Genomic DNA, 15,896 nt, shown 5'->3' with positions numbered 1-15,896 from the left:
TTGGGGGGGGGGGGCATCAAGAGAACAGAAAGAACTAACATTTCCTCCCAGAATGAATCCATTCTGGATGAGGAAGGGGCCTGCTGGGCGGAAGTTACCAGCAGAAGGAAACAGCTACTGTTATAGAGGTTTGGGAACGAAAGGGGTTGGGATGGGGCGTATCTCTAAATCCAGCTTCACCTGGCCCTCAGCTCTTCATTGCTTGCCTCTGGCTCCTCCAGATGCTACTGGATCCCAGCAAGTCTGTCATAAAACCCTGGCTGTTCTGTCAAATTGCTACATCTAGTTGGCTCATGCTGGAGAAGCAACAAACATACGTCATATCAGCTTCACCCTGCAGCTGCTGTCCATCACAGAAAGACCACAGGAAACGGAGTGTATCCCTGTGGGAATCCATCTCATGGAAAGGCTAGTCCCAACCTAGAGGGTCAGCCTGTCCCACCCAAAGGCGCCAGTCAGGACTCTACTTCACTGGACCACAAGGACTGTTAAAAACATAATCCTCAGGGAACTTATTTGCTGGGTCTCTCTCACTCACCCCCTTGGGGTGCTTTCTCAACACTTGTAGTCAGAAAACATTCTCTGAGCGATAACTCAGTGGAGTCTACCCAGGATGGGTCAGCATTCCCGTACTTGAATTGTAGTCCCAACTCTCACTGATTAGCAGTGTGAGCTTTGTCTTACTTTGCTTTTCCGAGCCTTAATTATATCGACTGTGAAACAGGTTTCTTGAGACGGCTTTCTCTCCCTCACAGAGTGGCTTTGAGGAAGATAAAGGTCAGGCTACCCCCAATTTAAGAACATGGTGTTGATTCGTAAAATAGTTATTGAGACTTACCACATGCGAGGTGCTCTTCGAGATGCTTTGAGTGATGGTGAGAAGAATCAGACACTATTTCTACCCCGAAGAAGCCTAAAGTCTAGTAGGGAGACAGTCATGTAAATAATTAATGAAACTTCAGGGTAGGCAGGAGTAAGGGTTATAATATGAGAAATCAACACGAGGCTTCTAAGAAACAAGTGACTAATTCTGATCAAGTGACTAGGGGAGGCTTGATAGAGGAGAGGACACAAAGAGAAAAAGTAGCACTTCAATAAAGGTAGCTAATGTACAAGATAACTGCGTGAAAGGTCCACAAAAATAGCGTTACATAAATGAGAGTTGACCTATGGATAAGTTTGGTACCAATAACAGAATTTCAAATGTACCTGACCACTAGTGAACAAGTTGCTTCATTGGGGAATTTACCTATATTTATGGTTATATTCATATATCCTTTCTCTTTCCACTAACCTCAGTTGGGAAGAGTTTTTCAAATACTGGCTCCTGCATGGAGTCGCTGGAAGAGTTTATTAAATATGGAGATTCTCAGGTTTCTGCCAGATCTACTGAATCAGAATCTCTGGAGTAGAACCTCAGAATCTGCATTTTTAACAAGTTCCCTGGGGGGTTCCTGTGCACATTAAAAAAAAAAGAGAGTCAGGCTTCCCTGGCGGAGCAGTGGCTGAGAGTCCGCCTGCCGATGAAGGGGACACGGGTTCGTGCCCCGGTCCGGGAAGATCCCTCATGCCGCGGAGAGGCTGGGCCCGTGAGCCATGGCTGCTGAGCCTGCGTGTCCGGAGCCTGTGCTCCGCAACGGGAGAGGCCACAACAGTGAGAGGCCCGCGTACCGCAAAAAAAAAAAAAAAAAGAGAGTCACCTCTGCTGGTGCGAGAATTCTTACCACTGACTTGTTAATGACCTGCAACTGTGTGAGAGAAGACACATCATCAGACTGAAGTGGGTGGGTGAGAAGGGAGGAGGACGGAGAGGCTGGCAGTGATGGGAACGCAACTGTGTGTTCCTTGTCACCAGTGCTCAAAGCTCTACTATAAGGGTCTCCCCCAACATGTACACAACCTCTGGTTCAATCACGTTTTCACACTTTCATTGGAGACTCTCTAATGAGAGAAAGTCAGTTGCAAGCTAAATCCATGATCCAAATTTCATATTAAATGCCTACATATACAATGCACGTATATACGTGTATATATACACATACACCATCCAGCACAGTCAAGGAATAATAATTTGTTCTGATTAATCAGATACTCCAACCAAGAGTTAATATCTATGGCCTGCATGAGTTCATCAATTTTCAAAGAACTCGAAAGCGATAACTTCAAAACTATCTGGAACATAATTTAATCTCTTTTTGTTCATGTAAAAAAGAGCTTTTTCCAATCTCACAGTGCCTCGGGCCACTATTAACATAAATGCTCAATACATGTGTGCTGAGTTTAATAGCCATCAATCATTTTCCTACTTCAGTCGGTCCTGCAACTCGGTTCCCACGTTTCCTGCAGGGCACCCACCACGTGCCCCCTTCACTGACCAAGGTGAATACTGCTTCCCTCCCTTCCCCCTCCCCACGCCACCATCAGAGGGTCCTGAGGATGTGTAGAGGAGCCCACTAATTCAGAGCTGGGGGCTCAGCGATTAAGAGGTGTTACGTTTTCCTATATCACCACATTTTATTTTTAGTTTGTGAACCCAGTATCAATTCACCCTGAATTTAAAGGCCCCCTCATTAAGATACATTGCAACAACCTGCCAGGAGAACTATGTCCAGTGAAAAATTCTCCAGGTGCTCAAAGTACATCTTAGGTTGTACCACAAGAAATTGCTGTTTTAATAGTTCAACGCCAAATATCCAAAATTTCATATACTTCAATCTAATGCCAAAATCTGGGAGCTCTACATTTCTGTAACTTGGCCAACTGGTGTGTAAAATACTTTAAGCAAATGTCTCTTTGCCCTTGCCTGGTGTATGGCTTACACGAAACAGAAAAAAAAAAAAAAAAAAATTCCATTTTTTAATAAATCCCAACTAGTTCCCTACATGCACACAGGCAATCACAAGGGAAAGGAAGCCACTGTTGTCTGGTACATGCACATCCCAGAGGAAAAAAAGAAACGCCAGTTCTTCCCACAGAAGCCACCCCGGAACTAACTGATGACGCTCACTGAAAAAGCAGACTTACGTCCCCTTCCCTGCCATCCAGCTACTCCCCAGATTCAGGCCGAGTCACCTCTCAGGGGAAACGAATTTCCGTCTGGGTGCTCACCTATGGTGCTCATGAGACTGCAAGTTGACCTCTGGTGGGTCCCGATGGGTCCTGGAGCCACTGTTTCACATGTGCTTAAAAACAGGAAATCACCGCATCTCAATTCTTACAGGCCGGTTTCCCTCAAGGAACATAAACCCAGGTACGTGGCATAGCAGCTCTCAAGTGGAATAATATCTGATTAGTCTTCTCATCTAGGAAAATAGCATCCCCTTGAGACCTAGAAACACTGGTATGTGAATGTCATGATGCTACTGCTTTCGCTCTATAAATCCACGAAGCAGCAGAGACCCAGCAGGCTGTGAGAGCTTCTAGAATTCGTGAATTTCTGAGGGGTACAGAGTCAGTACGAGGCAGTCAAACAGCCCAGCAAGGCTCTCCTGGAGACAGAAGTGGCAAGTTCCACAGGCCACTGGCCAGATGCAGCCCTGCCCTCTGAACCCAGAGGGAGCAATCGTCCTACCTTGGCTCAAACGGTTCTGTTCAATTAGAAAATAAAATGGAAAAGGAATCCCCCTGTATTTTTTTAATAAGAAGTTCTAAGAATAAATATGGAAAAGAATGCCCATGTCATTACTTTGCTCGCTAAAAGGAAAGCAGCGAGTGGTTAAAGGAACTTTATTGCTAGTGCTGCAGTCTGCAGATGTGCCCCCAAGAGGAACCTAAGAGAATAGGCTCAAAAATTGTTTTTTACAGAGAGAGAGGGAAAAAAATTAAGATAAAGATGCTAAAAATGCCTCTCAACGAGGCCCAAATAAATGTAAGACCAGCTTTGGGCCTTCTAGTTTTCCTGCCTCCTCTCAGAAGGCCACCTCTATCTCTCCTGGAAATAGTCTTCTGAGGTCACCCACAGCTGCAGAGGCCAGCAGCATAAGCAGACGGTCCAGTGCACAGCATCTCCAAGTAAGATGCTCAGCCTACGCCTGACAGCCTTTGCAGCCACGAAAAAGCCATCTGGTCAAAATCTATTTAGTTGACCAAGAATACAAGAGTTATTTTGGAAATGCGTGCTTTTATGAGTGAAAATGTGAGGATTGTTATCTCCGTCACTGTGATTCTCTTTGAAGTGTCCCTGGGGTATCATGACTCATGTTGCAGATCCTCTCCCAGAGCCGTTTTATGGTTATTCCATCAAAGCAGGGCATTCGGGAGACATGCTCTGGTCAGGGAAGATGCCACTTGTCCCGCCCTCTCATTTTCTCTTGTTGAGCTACCTGTGTGAAACCTTCAAATTGCCATTCAGGTTATAGACCATTGGGTTTCTCCTGTGGAAGATCTGGGTTAGTCCCACCCATTACCTAACATTTGAAAGAAAAAGCAACAAAAAAACTCATTACACTGCACGACGTGTACGTACAATAAGGCCTTTGTCCTTAAAGGAAAAACATAATTTTCAACAGAGTCGGCTCGCAGAAGCCAAAGGAGCTAACATCCAAAACCTAATATAAACACTGAGGCTTATGTCAAGGTTTCGGAGTTAGCCTCACTGAAAGGGGGAGGAAATGATGGGGAATGGCAGCCACAGGGATCCGAGGCATTTTTTCATTGTGATTTTTGAAAGCAGAACTGAGATAATCCCCAATCCTCCCCTCTCGGGCACCTCCTGCATTGTCGCCTACAAGGCTGCTTTCGACAGCAGGATATTTCTATAAGAGGCAATGTTCCTTTTGGTGCAAATAAAAGCAGGTCTTCATGTCTATGTGATTCTAGTTTTCAAATGTGAGTACATTCCTTTCAAAGGAAAAAAAACGTTTTTTGTAATGATTATTTAGGATGTCTTTTATAGAGGGGGTTGACCTTCTGTGACAAACTCTCTGGGAGAATCCTGTTTTGGAACTTGGAGTTCCAATCTGGGGGGGAGCGATCCCAAGTGTTAACAACCCAAATTATAAACAGGAAACTCCAGCCTGACTCCCACTCAAGTCCCAAGGTTGTGGACCTCTCACTGAAGCTATGGGGCTTCCAGAGATGAGGGGACAAGGTTCTTAACACTTGAAGACCTCATCTCATAAGATAAAACTGCCCAGGTTAATTACATACAACACAGAACATGCTATCAAAGAGAAGAAGCAGATTCCTAGAAAACAAACACACAAAGCTCTGTGAATGCGTAGGGTCCACACGTCCAAATCCAGTCACCTCAGTTAATCTGGGACCACCCAATACACCACGGGTATCCAGAGTGACTGTGGCTGGGCAGATGGCAGGACCCTGAACGTTCTAAAAGGGGGAGGGGAATTCCCTGGAGGTCCAGTGGTTAGGACTCCACGCTTTCGCTGCCAAAGGCGTGAGTTCCATCCCTGGTCAGGGAACTAAGGTCCCGCCAGGCGTGCCTCATGGCCAAAAGTAAAATTAAATTAAAAAATAAAAAATTTTAAAAAAATGTTTAAAGTAAAACTAAATAAATACATTAAATTAAATGGGAAGGACTCTGACGTGTCTGTCTGGGTGGGTCTACCAGTAATTAGTTTTACATTTCTGCCTCGTACCTGCCACTTCCTTGTTCAATGGCAAATACCCCAAAGGACAGCAAGGCCTCACTGTGAAAGCAACGTTGTGATTAGCTGTCTGGAGATGGACACCAGTCAAACAGATGAAAAATAGAGGAGCAGCCCATCTTGCTAAGCCCCAAATACTTCCCGGGTTTTCTGTCTTTTATGGAAAAGATAGCAGTCGCTTCTACTGAACTTCCATTGTCTGCCCTGACAGAAGTTCAGAATAAACACATGTCATAGGAATTGACAATAAATTGAAATAAAAGCGGTAGTCCATTAAATCATTTCTTAGAAGTCTTGCAGTAGTCTATGTAATCACTTCTTAGAAGTATAGGATAGGCAGTAATTGCATAGCATTTAGGTAGTGGCAGTAGCTATCATTTCTGAAGTGCTTCCCATCTACCAGACCCTGTTTTAAGAATTTTACATGTTTTGACCCACAGTTCTGACAAAAGCCCTATGATGAAAACATAGATGTCGAGATACAGAAATATCAGGCAACTCACCCAGAGCCATACAACTGTGAAAGGAGACATGGGAACCACTACAGTATCATTCCTAAAATATATACTCATTAAAGTATATGTTAAACACTGGTTTATAGCATACAGCTTACTTCCTTCCATCCCAGTTCTGGCCCTTAATAATAATAATTCCACTTACACTGTTTACAAAGGTCTTTCACAAACACCAGCACATTTAATCCATACACATCACCTCAGTTAATGGCTACAGCAAACAGATGGGTTCTGCATTATGATTCCTCTTTAGAAATGAAGCTGAAGGGCACACATACCATTGTGACTTGCCCAGTACCCACGACTAAGGCTCAGAGAGACCAAGGTGGCTGCTGAGTGATGCACAGCTACAAGGCGGCCCTGGGGAGACTTGAACCCATAATTTCAGACACCAAGGCCACCACTCCACAGCTGTACTTCAATGACAAAACAGACATCAAAAATTTAGTGAAAAAAGAAAATATTTTTCCTGAAGATCTAACTAAGGGATTAAATTATATCATAATATTTTTTAAAGCACCATTAACAGCTTCATAGAGCAAACCTGAAAGTTTACTATGGTAAGATTTTATATTAGTCAGATTCTTTGATAATGTTGCTCGGATTCATAATAAAAAATGCCTCAATGTGGCCTTGTCCATTTTGTACTTAACTATAGAAACATTCCAAAGACACTTGCAGAAGCCTATTACTTTTATTCATGAAATTAGTTTTGTTTGGGGACCTTTGAAAATCTCATAAGACCTTTTTAAATCTCAGTTCGGAAAATTTGTGATTTTTGCACTAAATTTTCAAAATCCCTACAGCAATCTTAGTTTGGGATTTCTCTCAAACGAGTTTCCACTGAATTCTATCTATGATCAATTCTATTCCATGGGAAAATATGCAGCAGGTACTAGGGACCTGGGCACCACGGACTGTTATTGATTGTTTAAAATCGTTCGAGAAGATGTTGACAAAGTTCCTTCTATGATGTTCTCCTAGAAGGTTCACTCTAACTCTGTAGTATCTAATACCGCTGGTCTTTCTCCTCTTCAGGCATCTTCTGCCTTGGCCTACGCTTTGTTGGTTCTCCTTCTTCTGTAACTATTTCTCAATCTCTGTCATTGGCTTCTCCCTTACTAACCTTCTTTTAAATATAGCCCTTCTTCTAGTTTCTATTTCTTTTATGTGAGTTTGGGGTTGGTAGATGCAAGCTATTACATTTAAAATGGATAATCCTAATGTATAGCACAGGGAACTATATTCAATATCCTGTGATAAACCATAACGGAAAAGAACATAAAAAGAAGAATGTATATATGTGTATACCTGAGTCACTTCTAGTTACTATTATAGGCTCATTTCTTGAAATCTCAACGTAGACCCCTTCCCAGGACAAATAATTTATTCCCAAAGTTCTGAAATTTATTTCAATGCAAACAGTTAACAAACTGCTGTCTTCTAGTCCTGATTTCTCTAGTGAGATCAAGATCTACATTTTGAAGAGCTACCGGGTTTTCCTACTTGGAAGGTCTATGAAGCCCAGTCATCAATTCTCAACTCATTATCCCCACCCACATCTGTGACCTCTTCTCTTCCTACATTGTCTATAACATTGGCTAGAACTTCCAAAATTCCCTTCAATCCACCCCGTCTCTCACCTCTGCCATCTATTTTATTGCCAAGTGCTATCAACTTGGGCTCCAAAACTTCTCTGCAAGTCTAGGGGTCCCAGCACATGGGTACACTTTTTTTAAGGTGGGTTGTCCAATTTCGATTGTTGTATAAATTGATAAATTGTGTGCTACCACTGAGAATACATACTACCATGGAGAACACTACCACTGAGAATACATCTACCAGACTGAATAATTTGCCGAAGGGGTCATGCAACAGTGGAGAGCAAGGTATTACTATGAGTAAGAGGAGAGAGCTAGCAACCAAAATGGAATTTTGAGAGTGAGGCCTGGAAATAAACAATTCTATTCAAGTAACAGCACCCAGAGCTGCTCCAGAGACACCAAGTGATTAGCAAAGTGACTGCTACAGAGACACACTAGCACATCATCCTACTGCAGTGACTACTGCATTTTAATTACTGTGTTTTTCTGGGCATTGTTTGGAGTCTTTTAATCCAAATATTCTAAAACTAGAAGGCAGTGAAAGTAATTCAAAAGAATAAGCAATATTGGTTTATCCCAACACCTTCTTTCTCACTGTCCATCCCTGTTCTGGGCCGCTTGCCCTCACCTGACCACAACATATCCCTAGTGCCTGTTGTCCAAACTCTGGCCCCTCCACACTCTAAACAGCTCCCACAAAAGCTTCTAGAGGCATTTACATAAAACATATCTTATTGTGTCATGCGGCTGAGCCAAAATATTAAATCGCTCCCCCAATTCCACGAGTGGAACTGAGCTCCTTATTATTGCACTCAAAGTCCTCTATGCCTCCCACCAAGCCTTCTAACTCCAGCTTCCACCAGAGCTTTGGGTACACTGGACATACTGGTCTCCGCCATCTCCACAATTCCCAAGCACACACTCTTCTGTGCCTTTCCACCAATCACGCTTTGCCAAGACTACCTTTGCTCCGCCCATCAAAGCCTCAGATGATCCAATCAGAATTCATCTACAGCTCCCTTAGTACTTGAGTTTGAGTCTAGCATAGTGTTTTTCTGGCACTCCTATGAAACTTATTTATGCATGTGTCTTTCTCCTCTTTTCCGCCGTGGGCAAGAATCTGTGTTACTGGTCTTTGCCTCCCCAAGGTGCCCAACCAGCAGAATGCTTCAAACACGGAAAAGGCAAAAAATGGAAGGGGAGAAGGAAGTGTGAAGAGAAGGAAGAAATAATAATATTATTGAATTTATAACCTGTTACTCCTAGTGCTTCGAGTGATGTTTTATAGAATTAGAACTGGGAATCAAGAGGTCTTAAAATATACACCCAGCGCATTTGCTGATCTTAACTAAGTTCAACAAGCACACTTGACCTCCTGGGGCCATGAAAGGTGATGTTATTAGTATTTTTTATAGCACAAAGAATTCAATAGACCATCAGTTGGACAGAAGTGCCACAGAAGAGGGTGTGAGAAACTGGTATCCTTTGTTTATTCAACGAATTTGTATTAATTGGCTTTATTTTCCATCGTTTTGCCTTGCCTGACTTTTCCTATTATGTCCTGTTCTCCTGCCCTCACTATATCTGAATCCCCATCTGCGGAAGGGCTCTCTTTCCTCGGCATGGTTTCCCACACTTAAAACACAGTTTTTAGCTGATGCGCACTATAAAGGCCAGTGCCTTGAAATGAAAAGAAAGCGTGTTTAGAATGGGACAGGGATGGGGAAGGGGAGCCCACAAGTAAGTAGGCAGCAAAAACCCACTCAGGTCTGGAACGGGGTGAGAGACTTCCACAAGGTGGGCCAGGAAAATCCCCACGATGCCAGACCACTAGGCGGTTTTTCCAGAATTACAGCACTTCTGAGTCCCAACCCTACCCTTCTGCCAATAAAAGTACAAGTGAAGGTGACCCCACAGGCATAGAGACGTAAATACTCTGCAGAAAAACGAGGCCCCTCTCCCATGGAAAGTTTTTTTAGTGTTTAATGGAGAGCAAGGGGAAAAGTTATACCAGGGCTCACAGACCACTGGACCAATAAGGAAACAACTCAGATCGACCCAGTCCAAGTCTAGAGGGACAGAAAACCCCACCAAATGTCACTGACTTAGCCCTGTTCATTCATAACTATGGGTGGCCTTGGCATCATTATCCCTATGTCTTTTCTCCAACAGCTTCCATTTTCTCCCTTTTCTGATGAACCTTTGCATCTAATTCCATGTGAGGAAACAAGAATTTAACATCATCATCAACATCATCAACAGCAATGATGCATCATTCTGACTATATGCCAAACTCTGGGCCAAGCCTTAAATGCTGTATCTCATTTGATTCTCACAGCAAGTCTATGAGCTCGGTAGTGATAGACGTCCCACTCTCCAGATGAGGAAACGGAGACTTAGAAAGGTGAAGTAACTTTCCCGAGTTCACCACCAGTAAGTGTCAGAGGCAAGATCCGGACCCAGGCCTGTCTGATGCCAGGGCCAAGGCTCTTTGCCAAAATGATATGAAACCAGCCAACAGCTGCCTGAACTGTGTCTTCCTCTGAAAGGGCCGTCCAAGTCCAGACCTGGTTCATGTTACGAGACCAAGATCACTCTAACTGCTCCCCAAAGTGAGCCTACGTCAGCTCTACAGAGGCTGAAATAACTCTCTGAGCCCTTGGAAGTATCTGTAGACGTTTGTAAGTATAAACAACCAGCGGAAGCAAGTTGATTTAGCGTAGAAAACACTGTTTTCACATCCCAGATCTGTCTCTTAGTAACGATGTAACCTCAGGACATTTGCTCCGCCTCTCTGAGCCTCAGGAAAGCATGGGTAATAATAATTGTCTATGAGCTAGTACTGGTGAATTTGCCAGCACAATGCTGTAAATTAGTTACCTTTCCCCCCAAACTGTTCTATTGAGTACCTTATTCTATGGAAAGGCAATTGGTCGCAACACTGTCTAAACAGAGTATAAATAAATAGATAGATAAATAAATAACTCCTGATCATTTCCTTAGTGAGCATCCAAAATCCAAAGTCTAAAAATGATATAAAACAATTTCCAAAAAATTGCGGCAACCTATGCTTATGTGCATGTACTAAGTGTATCTCTCTGAACACATAAGGACTACTTTTTATCTCCTCTCCCTCCCTCTCTCCTTCACCCTCCTAGCTCTCCCTCTCTACACCTCTTTCTCTCTCTCTCCCTCACACACACACACACACGAATTGAATCCTGATGCACCGCTATCTCCCTCATTCTCAAACACGTGCCTGACACTTGTTCAGATAATAGATAACTAGTCTCTAGCCAGTTAATTTGGACAATAAAAAACATGAGGCTCTTATAGAGATAAGGTACCCGAGAGAATCAAAGATGCTGGTAGCTGCTTGTTTAGTGACGGAAGATTTTTGTGATTAAAAAGTGGAAGACAGCAGACAAAGCCCCCTCTGTTTGCACCACTTGGTTGGCTCCAAGCTAGGTGGAGCCCTGCTTCTTGTAACACCAAATTTCACGTTGCTTTTTATGAGCAGAGGGTCCATTTCTAAATTGCACCCCTGGATTTAAAAGAGGAAATTTAAACCTCAGAATAATGCTTTTTGTTGAACAAAATGTATGCCAAACTAAGCCCTGACTGACTAACTCCTGGTTTTCTGAGTCCCAGCCTCCAAAGTTTTCTCAGGTTTCCAGTACTGGGCCGAACTCACTGGCTTGTGCCATTTCCTTCTATGCTACGGTTAGGTGGATAAGGGGTGAGAAGCAGGGGTACCACTTCCCCAGGTTCACTGGATGTATATGGGAATGCCCGAAAGATCCAGAGGACCACTGTAGATTCATTAGCTGAGAGAAGCTGGCTCCTATCAGCTGTACTTCATGGAAGGCACCAACGTGTTGTCCTAGGCATTACGGGAAAAATAATTCTAGCAAGAAGGGGGAAATCGTCATACAAAACAGCAATAAGTCTGGGCCTTCCTAACTCAGCCCCATAAAAGACCATTTTGTAAGATGGGGAAAAGCTGTGCTTTGCTTTCTAATTGAACAATGAAACACCTGCATCTTTAATCCAAACTGTCTACCCACTTCCCTAGATTTCAGGACAATGGCCTAACTTCTCACCTTCCCTCTTGAATAGTTGAACCCACACACTTTAGAATGATACCCATCAGCAGCTAACAAACAGGTTATTCTTGGACCACGACTGATGCTGGCAAAATGCTCGGGTCCAGGCAGACAAGGATAAGTGAGAATAAAATTATTCAGTTCTGCTTGCCGTGGCCACTGCATCCGCAGTTATCCTCAAAATTCCCACAGAAATAAGCTCATTCCACCTTTGAAACATTTCGGAGCTTAAAAGTTTAAATCAGGCCAAGTTGATTTTGTGGGGTTTTTCAAGCTTTTACACTGTAATTATATGCAGGACTTTGTGCCACCTATTTCCTCCCAACTGTAACATTTTACGTCTTTTTTAAGCATACGTTGAGGTTAGCTTTTTTTTTTTTTCAGTACATGTTATGAAACAAGATATGAGCTTATACTCAACTTCAGGTAACTTTCTGCCAAAAGGCTGGACCAACACAAACTAAATATGACTATTTTCTTTATCCAAAGCACAGTTTTGACTATTGCATACCCTCTTAACGTACATACATAAAACTAGCTCACAACTAAAGCTCCCTGCAGGTCAGCTGAAATCATAACGAGATTTTCCTTTCATATAATGTGATTAACAAATGTTAGCTAACCGAACTCCTAAAAGACTCAAAAGAAAAAAGCAAAATAACTCAAGCAATGCCAAAAAGTCAAATAACTCAACAAACTTTCTATTTTTTTCTTTGCTTTTTCACATCTTTAACTTAGAAAACAGCCTGTTTCACTTGATTATATGCATGTGCTCTAGAGGCAGGTGAGAGTGAGTTCCAGCTCCACTATTTACAAAAATGTGACCTTCACAAGCTACTAAAAGCCTCTAGCCTCAGTTTCCTCATCTGTAAAACAGGCGGGTAAAAATCCTCAAAGGATTTTTGTGAAGATTAAATGAAATAATGCAGGCTTCAATAAGTGTGGGCAAATAGTGTTTCATAAATGTTAGTTGCTATTGCTGACATTATCTATCTGCTAAATAAGTCTACCTTCCAACCTAAAAAAAAAAAAATGTCAACCACCTCATGGCAGTCTAGGTGCTTTGAAATTCATATACTGCAATGGGTCCCTCAGAAACTTACAAGAGCAGACACAAAGAAGCGGCCGTCCATCTATTCTTACTCAACTTTATCAAGTATTACAAATGTTTGGGAAGCAGTAATAACTATGACAGCTTGGGCCCCATAATCCTAAACCCCTGCAAAGGTCACGGCAACATATCACTGAGGCTTTCGGCTAGTGAGAGCTCTGAGGCATCCTCTGAATAGCAAGTGAGTTGGAGTGCCAGAGTCCACACTTTATATGTTTAGAAAGGATTTCTGACAGCTCTTACGAAGGCAGATACCTCCAAATGTTACTCGAAGATATAAATGAACCTACCACCCGTCTGAACTTAATCAACGCATTTCTGGAATAAATATCACTCCAGAACTCCAACTGACGCATCTTTTCAGATTCACTCTTTACCTTCAAAACAGCAAGATTCTAATATCTGTTTTATTAGCAGTAAGGCTGTACTTTCGGGGAAAGGCACTACTTCCCCCAGGGCAGGAGTATGGAAAAGGGGAAATGCTGTATGGAGAATTTTTATATTATTTGGGAACAGTCTGCAACACCCAAACTGTATATTTAAACTTTACAAATGTAACAATATTGTAACGCTTATCTCTGCAAACGGAATGCATTTTTACCTCTGTTTCTGTTGATTTCCTTAGTCTTCAGAACCTGATAATCATTTGATACAGACATTCACCTTCACCCATTTATCATTTCACAACATTGACCTCATCTCTTATCATGAAAACGTTTGGGTAGTTTAAACCCAGATGGCTTGGCTTTCACCTAAACAGAGAAGAATCTCTTCTCTGGTTACATACAGCATGTTGATCTGATAACAAGCAGTCATCTATCAGTTGGGGGCTTTGCATTTGACTGCCTTAATGTATTTCCAACAGGGTTTTGTGATGTGTAGTTTTTAATCAAGGTTTGCCAAAACTGATTGGCATGTAAAACACTTTTAAGCAAAAAAGTTGTTCTTTGTAAGTCTCTATTTCAGCTCAGAAATTCTTATTCGTATAACTTAATCTCCCCCGTGTGGTTACTTATTAGACCTTATCATTAACTACTAAGTTAAAATAAATTGAAACAAATTTTTTTTTAATCTACTAGCCACTGCCAGTGTTAACTAAGCAGCTGAAAGCCAAGTGTCATCCTCTAAGGATAGAGTTCTTTCTGACTGTTTTTGAGAGCTTAGTATATAAGAGGCAAAGAAATCCAAGATTACATCTTGTCCTCATGTTTGTGCTTTGTGACTCTCATCTCTTTTTCCCCTTGTCATATACCTTATCCCAGACCTTTATACCTAAATGTTATCATTTTCACGCTGAGCTCATACAACAGAATCAAGGCAGAAAATTTGGTGGCACCTATGATTTGGTGGCAATAGCCATTCCTGGGAACAGAAGGGCAAATGGCAATTATCACTGAGACGATGCCATACCAAGTCCACCTTAAGTTTACTTCTGTAAACTGATGTCAAAGATAAGAAATTCCCAGACAGATGAAATGGAAACTGCAAAAGTCCATAATACTCAGAAATTCAACTGAATTCAATTCACCAGCTATCTGAAGTTTTGTAACGACCAAAATCAGTTTTTAAGATTTGGTCATATTACACTTAATGGATTCAGCTTATCAGAGGGAGCAATTGACTTCACATTACCTGATCTCCATACTCACCATGCAGACACACATTATACAAGGGTTGTCCGTGATAAATGGAATCTGGAGAACTTCACCTTCATTTTCACATTTTGCAACAGAACCTGAAGGGGAAAATAAGTTATTGAAATTTAGCTTAGTGCCATTGTTACAAAAATAGAATTTTTACATTAATGCTTTTTGAAACAACTATACCCAAATTTCAGAAATTCCTAATGAGTTTTAAATTCTCAAACTCAGCCAAAAGAAGTTCCCCCGAAGAAAATCTATTTTAAATAGTTTTATTAGAACAGGTTTGTTTTGTTTTTTTAAAGGCCGTGCTATATAGATAGATTTTCTGCTTTCGACGGTTTAAGCACAATTCCAAGTATTTCACTGGATCCTTAATAATACCCCTCCTTCATGAAGGCATTTCAAGTAAACACACACTCCCACAGGCAAAAAAACTTCAAATTGGACATTAAGGCAGATTTAAAATTTGAACAGAATTCAGGACAGTGTCAATGAACAGGGCTTTATATGAATCCGCCTCATATTGTCTTGAGCTGAAATCACTTTTTGAAACACAATCTTCTTTCCTCTTTTAGAAATTGCCTCAATATTTTTTCTGCCCCAGGTGTCACTAAAGTATGTCCTTCAGAATAGCAGCTGAGGTCCTCACCTGCCTGAAAGCATATAATTATTATATCCTGCTATTATTACCCTTTTAAAATACGATAGTTTCTTTAAATTCAAGGTGCTTTAAAAAGCACTCCCTGTACAGAAGCTATATTGGAACCCTATAGAGTGAGAAAGGCCGATGGGTGGAAAACGGTTAATTTTTTTTTTCTTTAATTGTATACGGGAGAAAAGATCAAAATAAAGATTGAAGAAAACTAAAAATAAATAAAGGAACTTCTCAAATTCAAATAGAAGAATGTCCGTTATCACTATACTACTGATGTCAACAGCCTCCTTGCCCTCCACCCCTTAACCTACTCACTGCCTTCCCACCCCTTAACCCCGCGGGCTTCGCTTCTTGCCCACCGCCAGCGAGGGGCAGGCTCCTAGGTGCTCGCTCCCCGCCCTCCCGTCCCCGAGGCCAGCCAGCGCTTCCTCTCCCAGGTACCAAGCCAGCGTCCGGGAGGGTCGGTCCCTCCCGCCCCCTCCCCTACCTGTCAAGAAGGAGGAAGCCAGAGACATGGGGACCCCCGAGCAATTGAGCAGCAGCAAGACGCAGCAGGTAATCCCGGGCGAGCGCCGGCAGGGACGCTCAGCCAGAGCCCTGACGCCGGAGAACCAGAGCATCGTCACCTGGAGGGAATCCCGGGCGACTGCAGGTCC

General features: G+C 42.4%; 1 protein-coding gene across 1 annotated transcript in view; it reads right to left on the bottom strand.

Moving 5' to 3' along the window:
- The window catches only part of BMPER (BMP binding endothelial regulator), a 252,693-nt gene extending 236,803 nt beyond the window's left edge, over positions 1–15,890 (bottom strand). Inside the window, exons 1-2 of the mRNA XM_024750771.1 lie at positions 15,728–15,890; positions 14,592–14,677 (exon numbers count right to left, since the gene is read on the bottom strand). Of these exons, the coding sequence (XP_024606539.1) occupies positions 14,592–14,677; positions 15,728–15,860 (219 nt within the window). The 5' untranslated portion in view covers positions 15,861–15,890. The remainder of the gene's footprint in view (positions 1–14,591; positions 14,678–15,727) is intronic.
- Between the last annotated feature and the right edge of the window lie 6 nt (positions 15,891–15,896).

Source organism: Neophocaena asiaeorientalis, unplaced genomic scaffold (genome assembly GCF_003031525.2).
Source record: "Neophocaena asiaeorientalis asiaeorientalis breed wild unplaced genomic scaffold, Neophocaena_asiaeorientalis_V1.1 scaffold164, whole genome shotgun sequence".
Taxonomy (NCBI): Eukaryota; Metazoa; Chordata; class Mammalia; order Artiodactyla; family Phocoenidae; genus Neophocaena; species Neophocaena asiaeorientalis.
The sequence above is the reverse complement of the archived record's forward strand: the minus strand, read 5'-3'. Positions and strand labels throughout refer to the sequence as shown.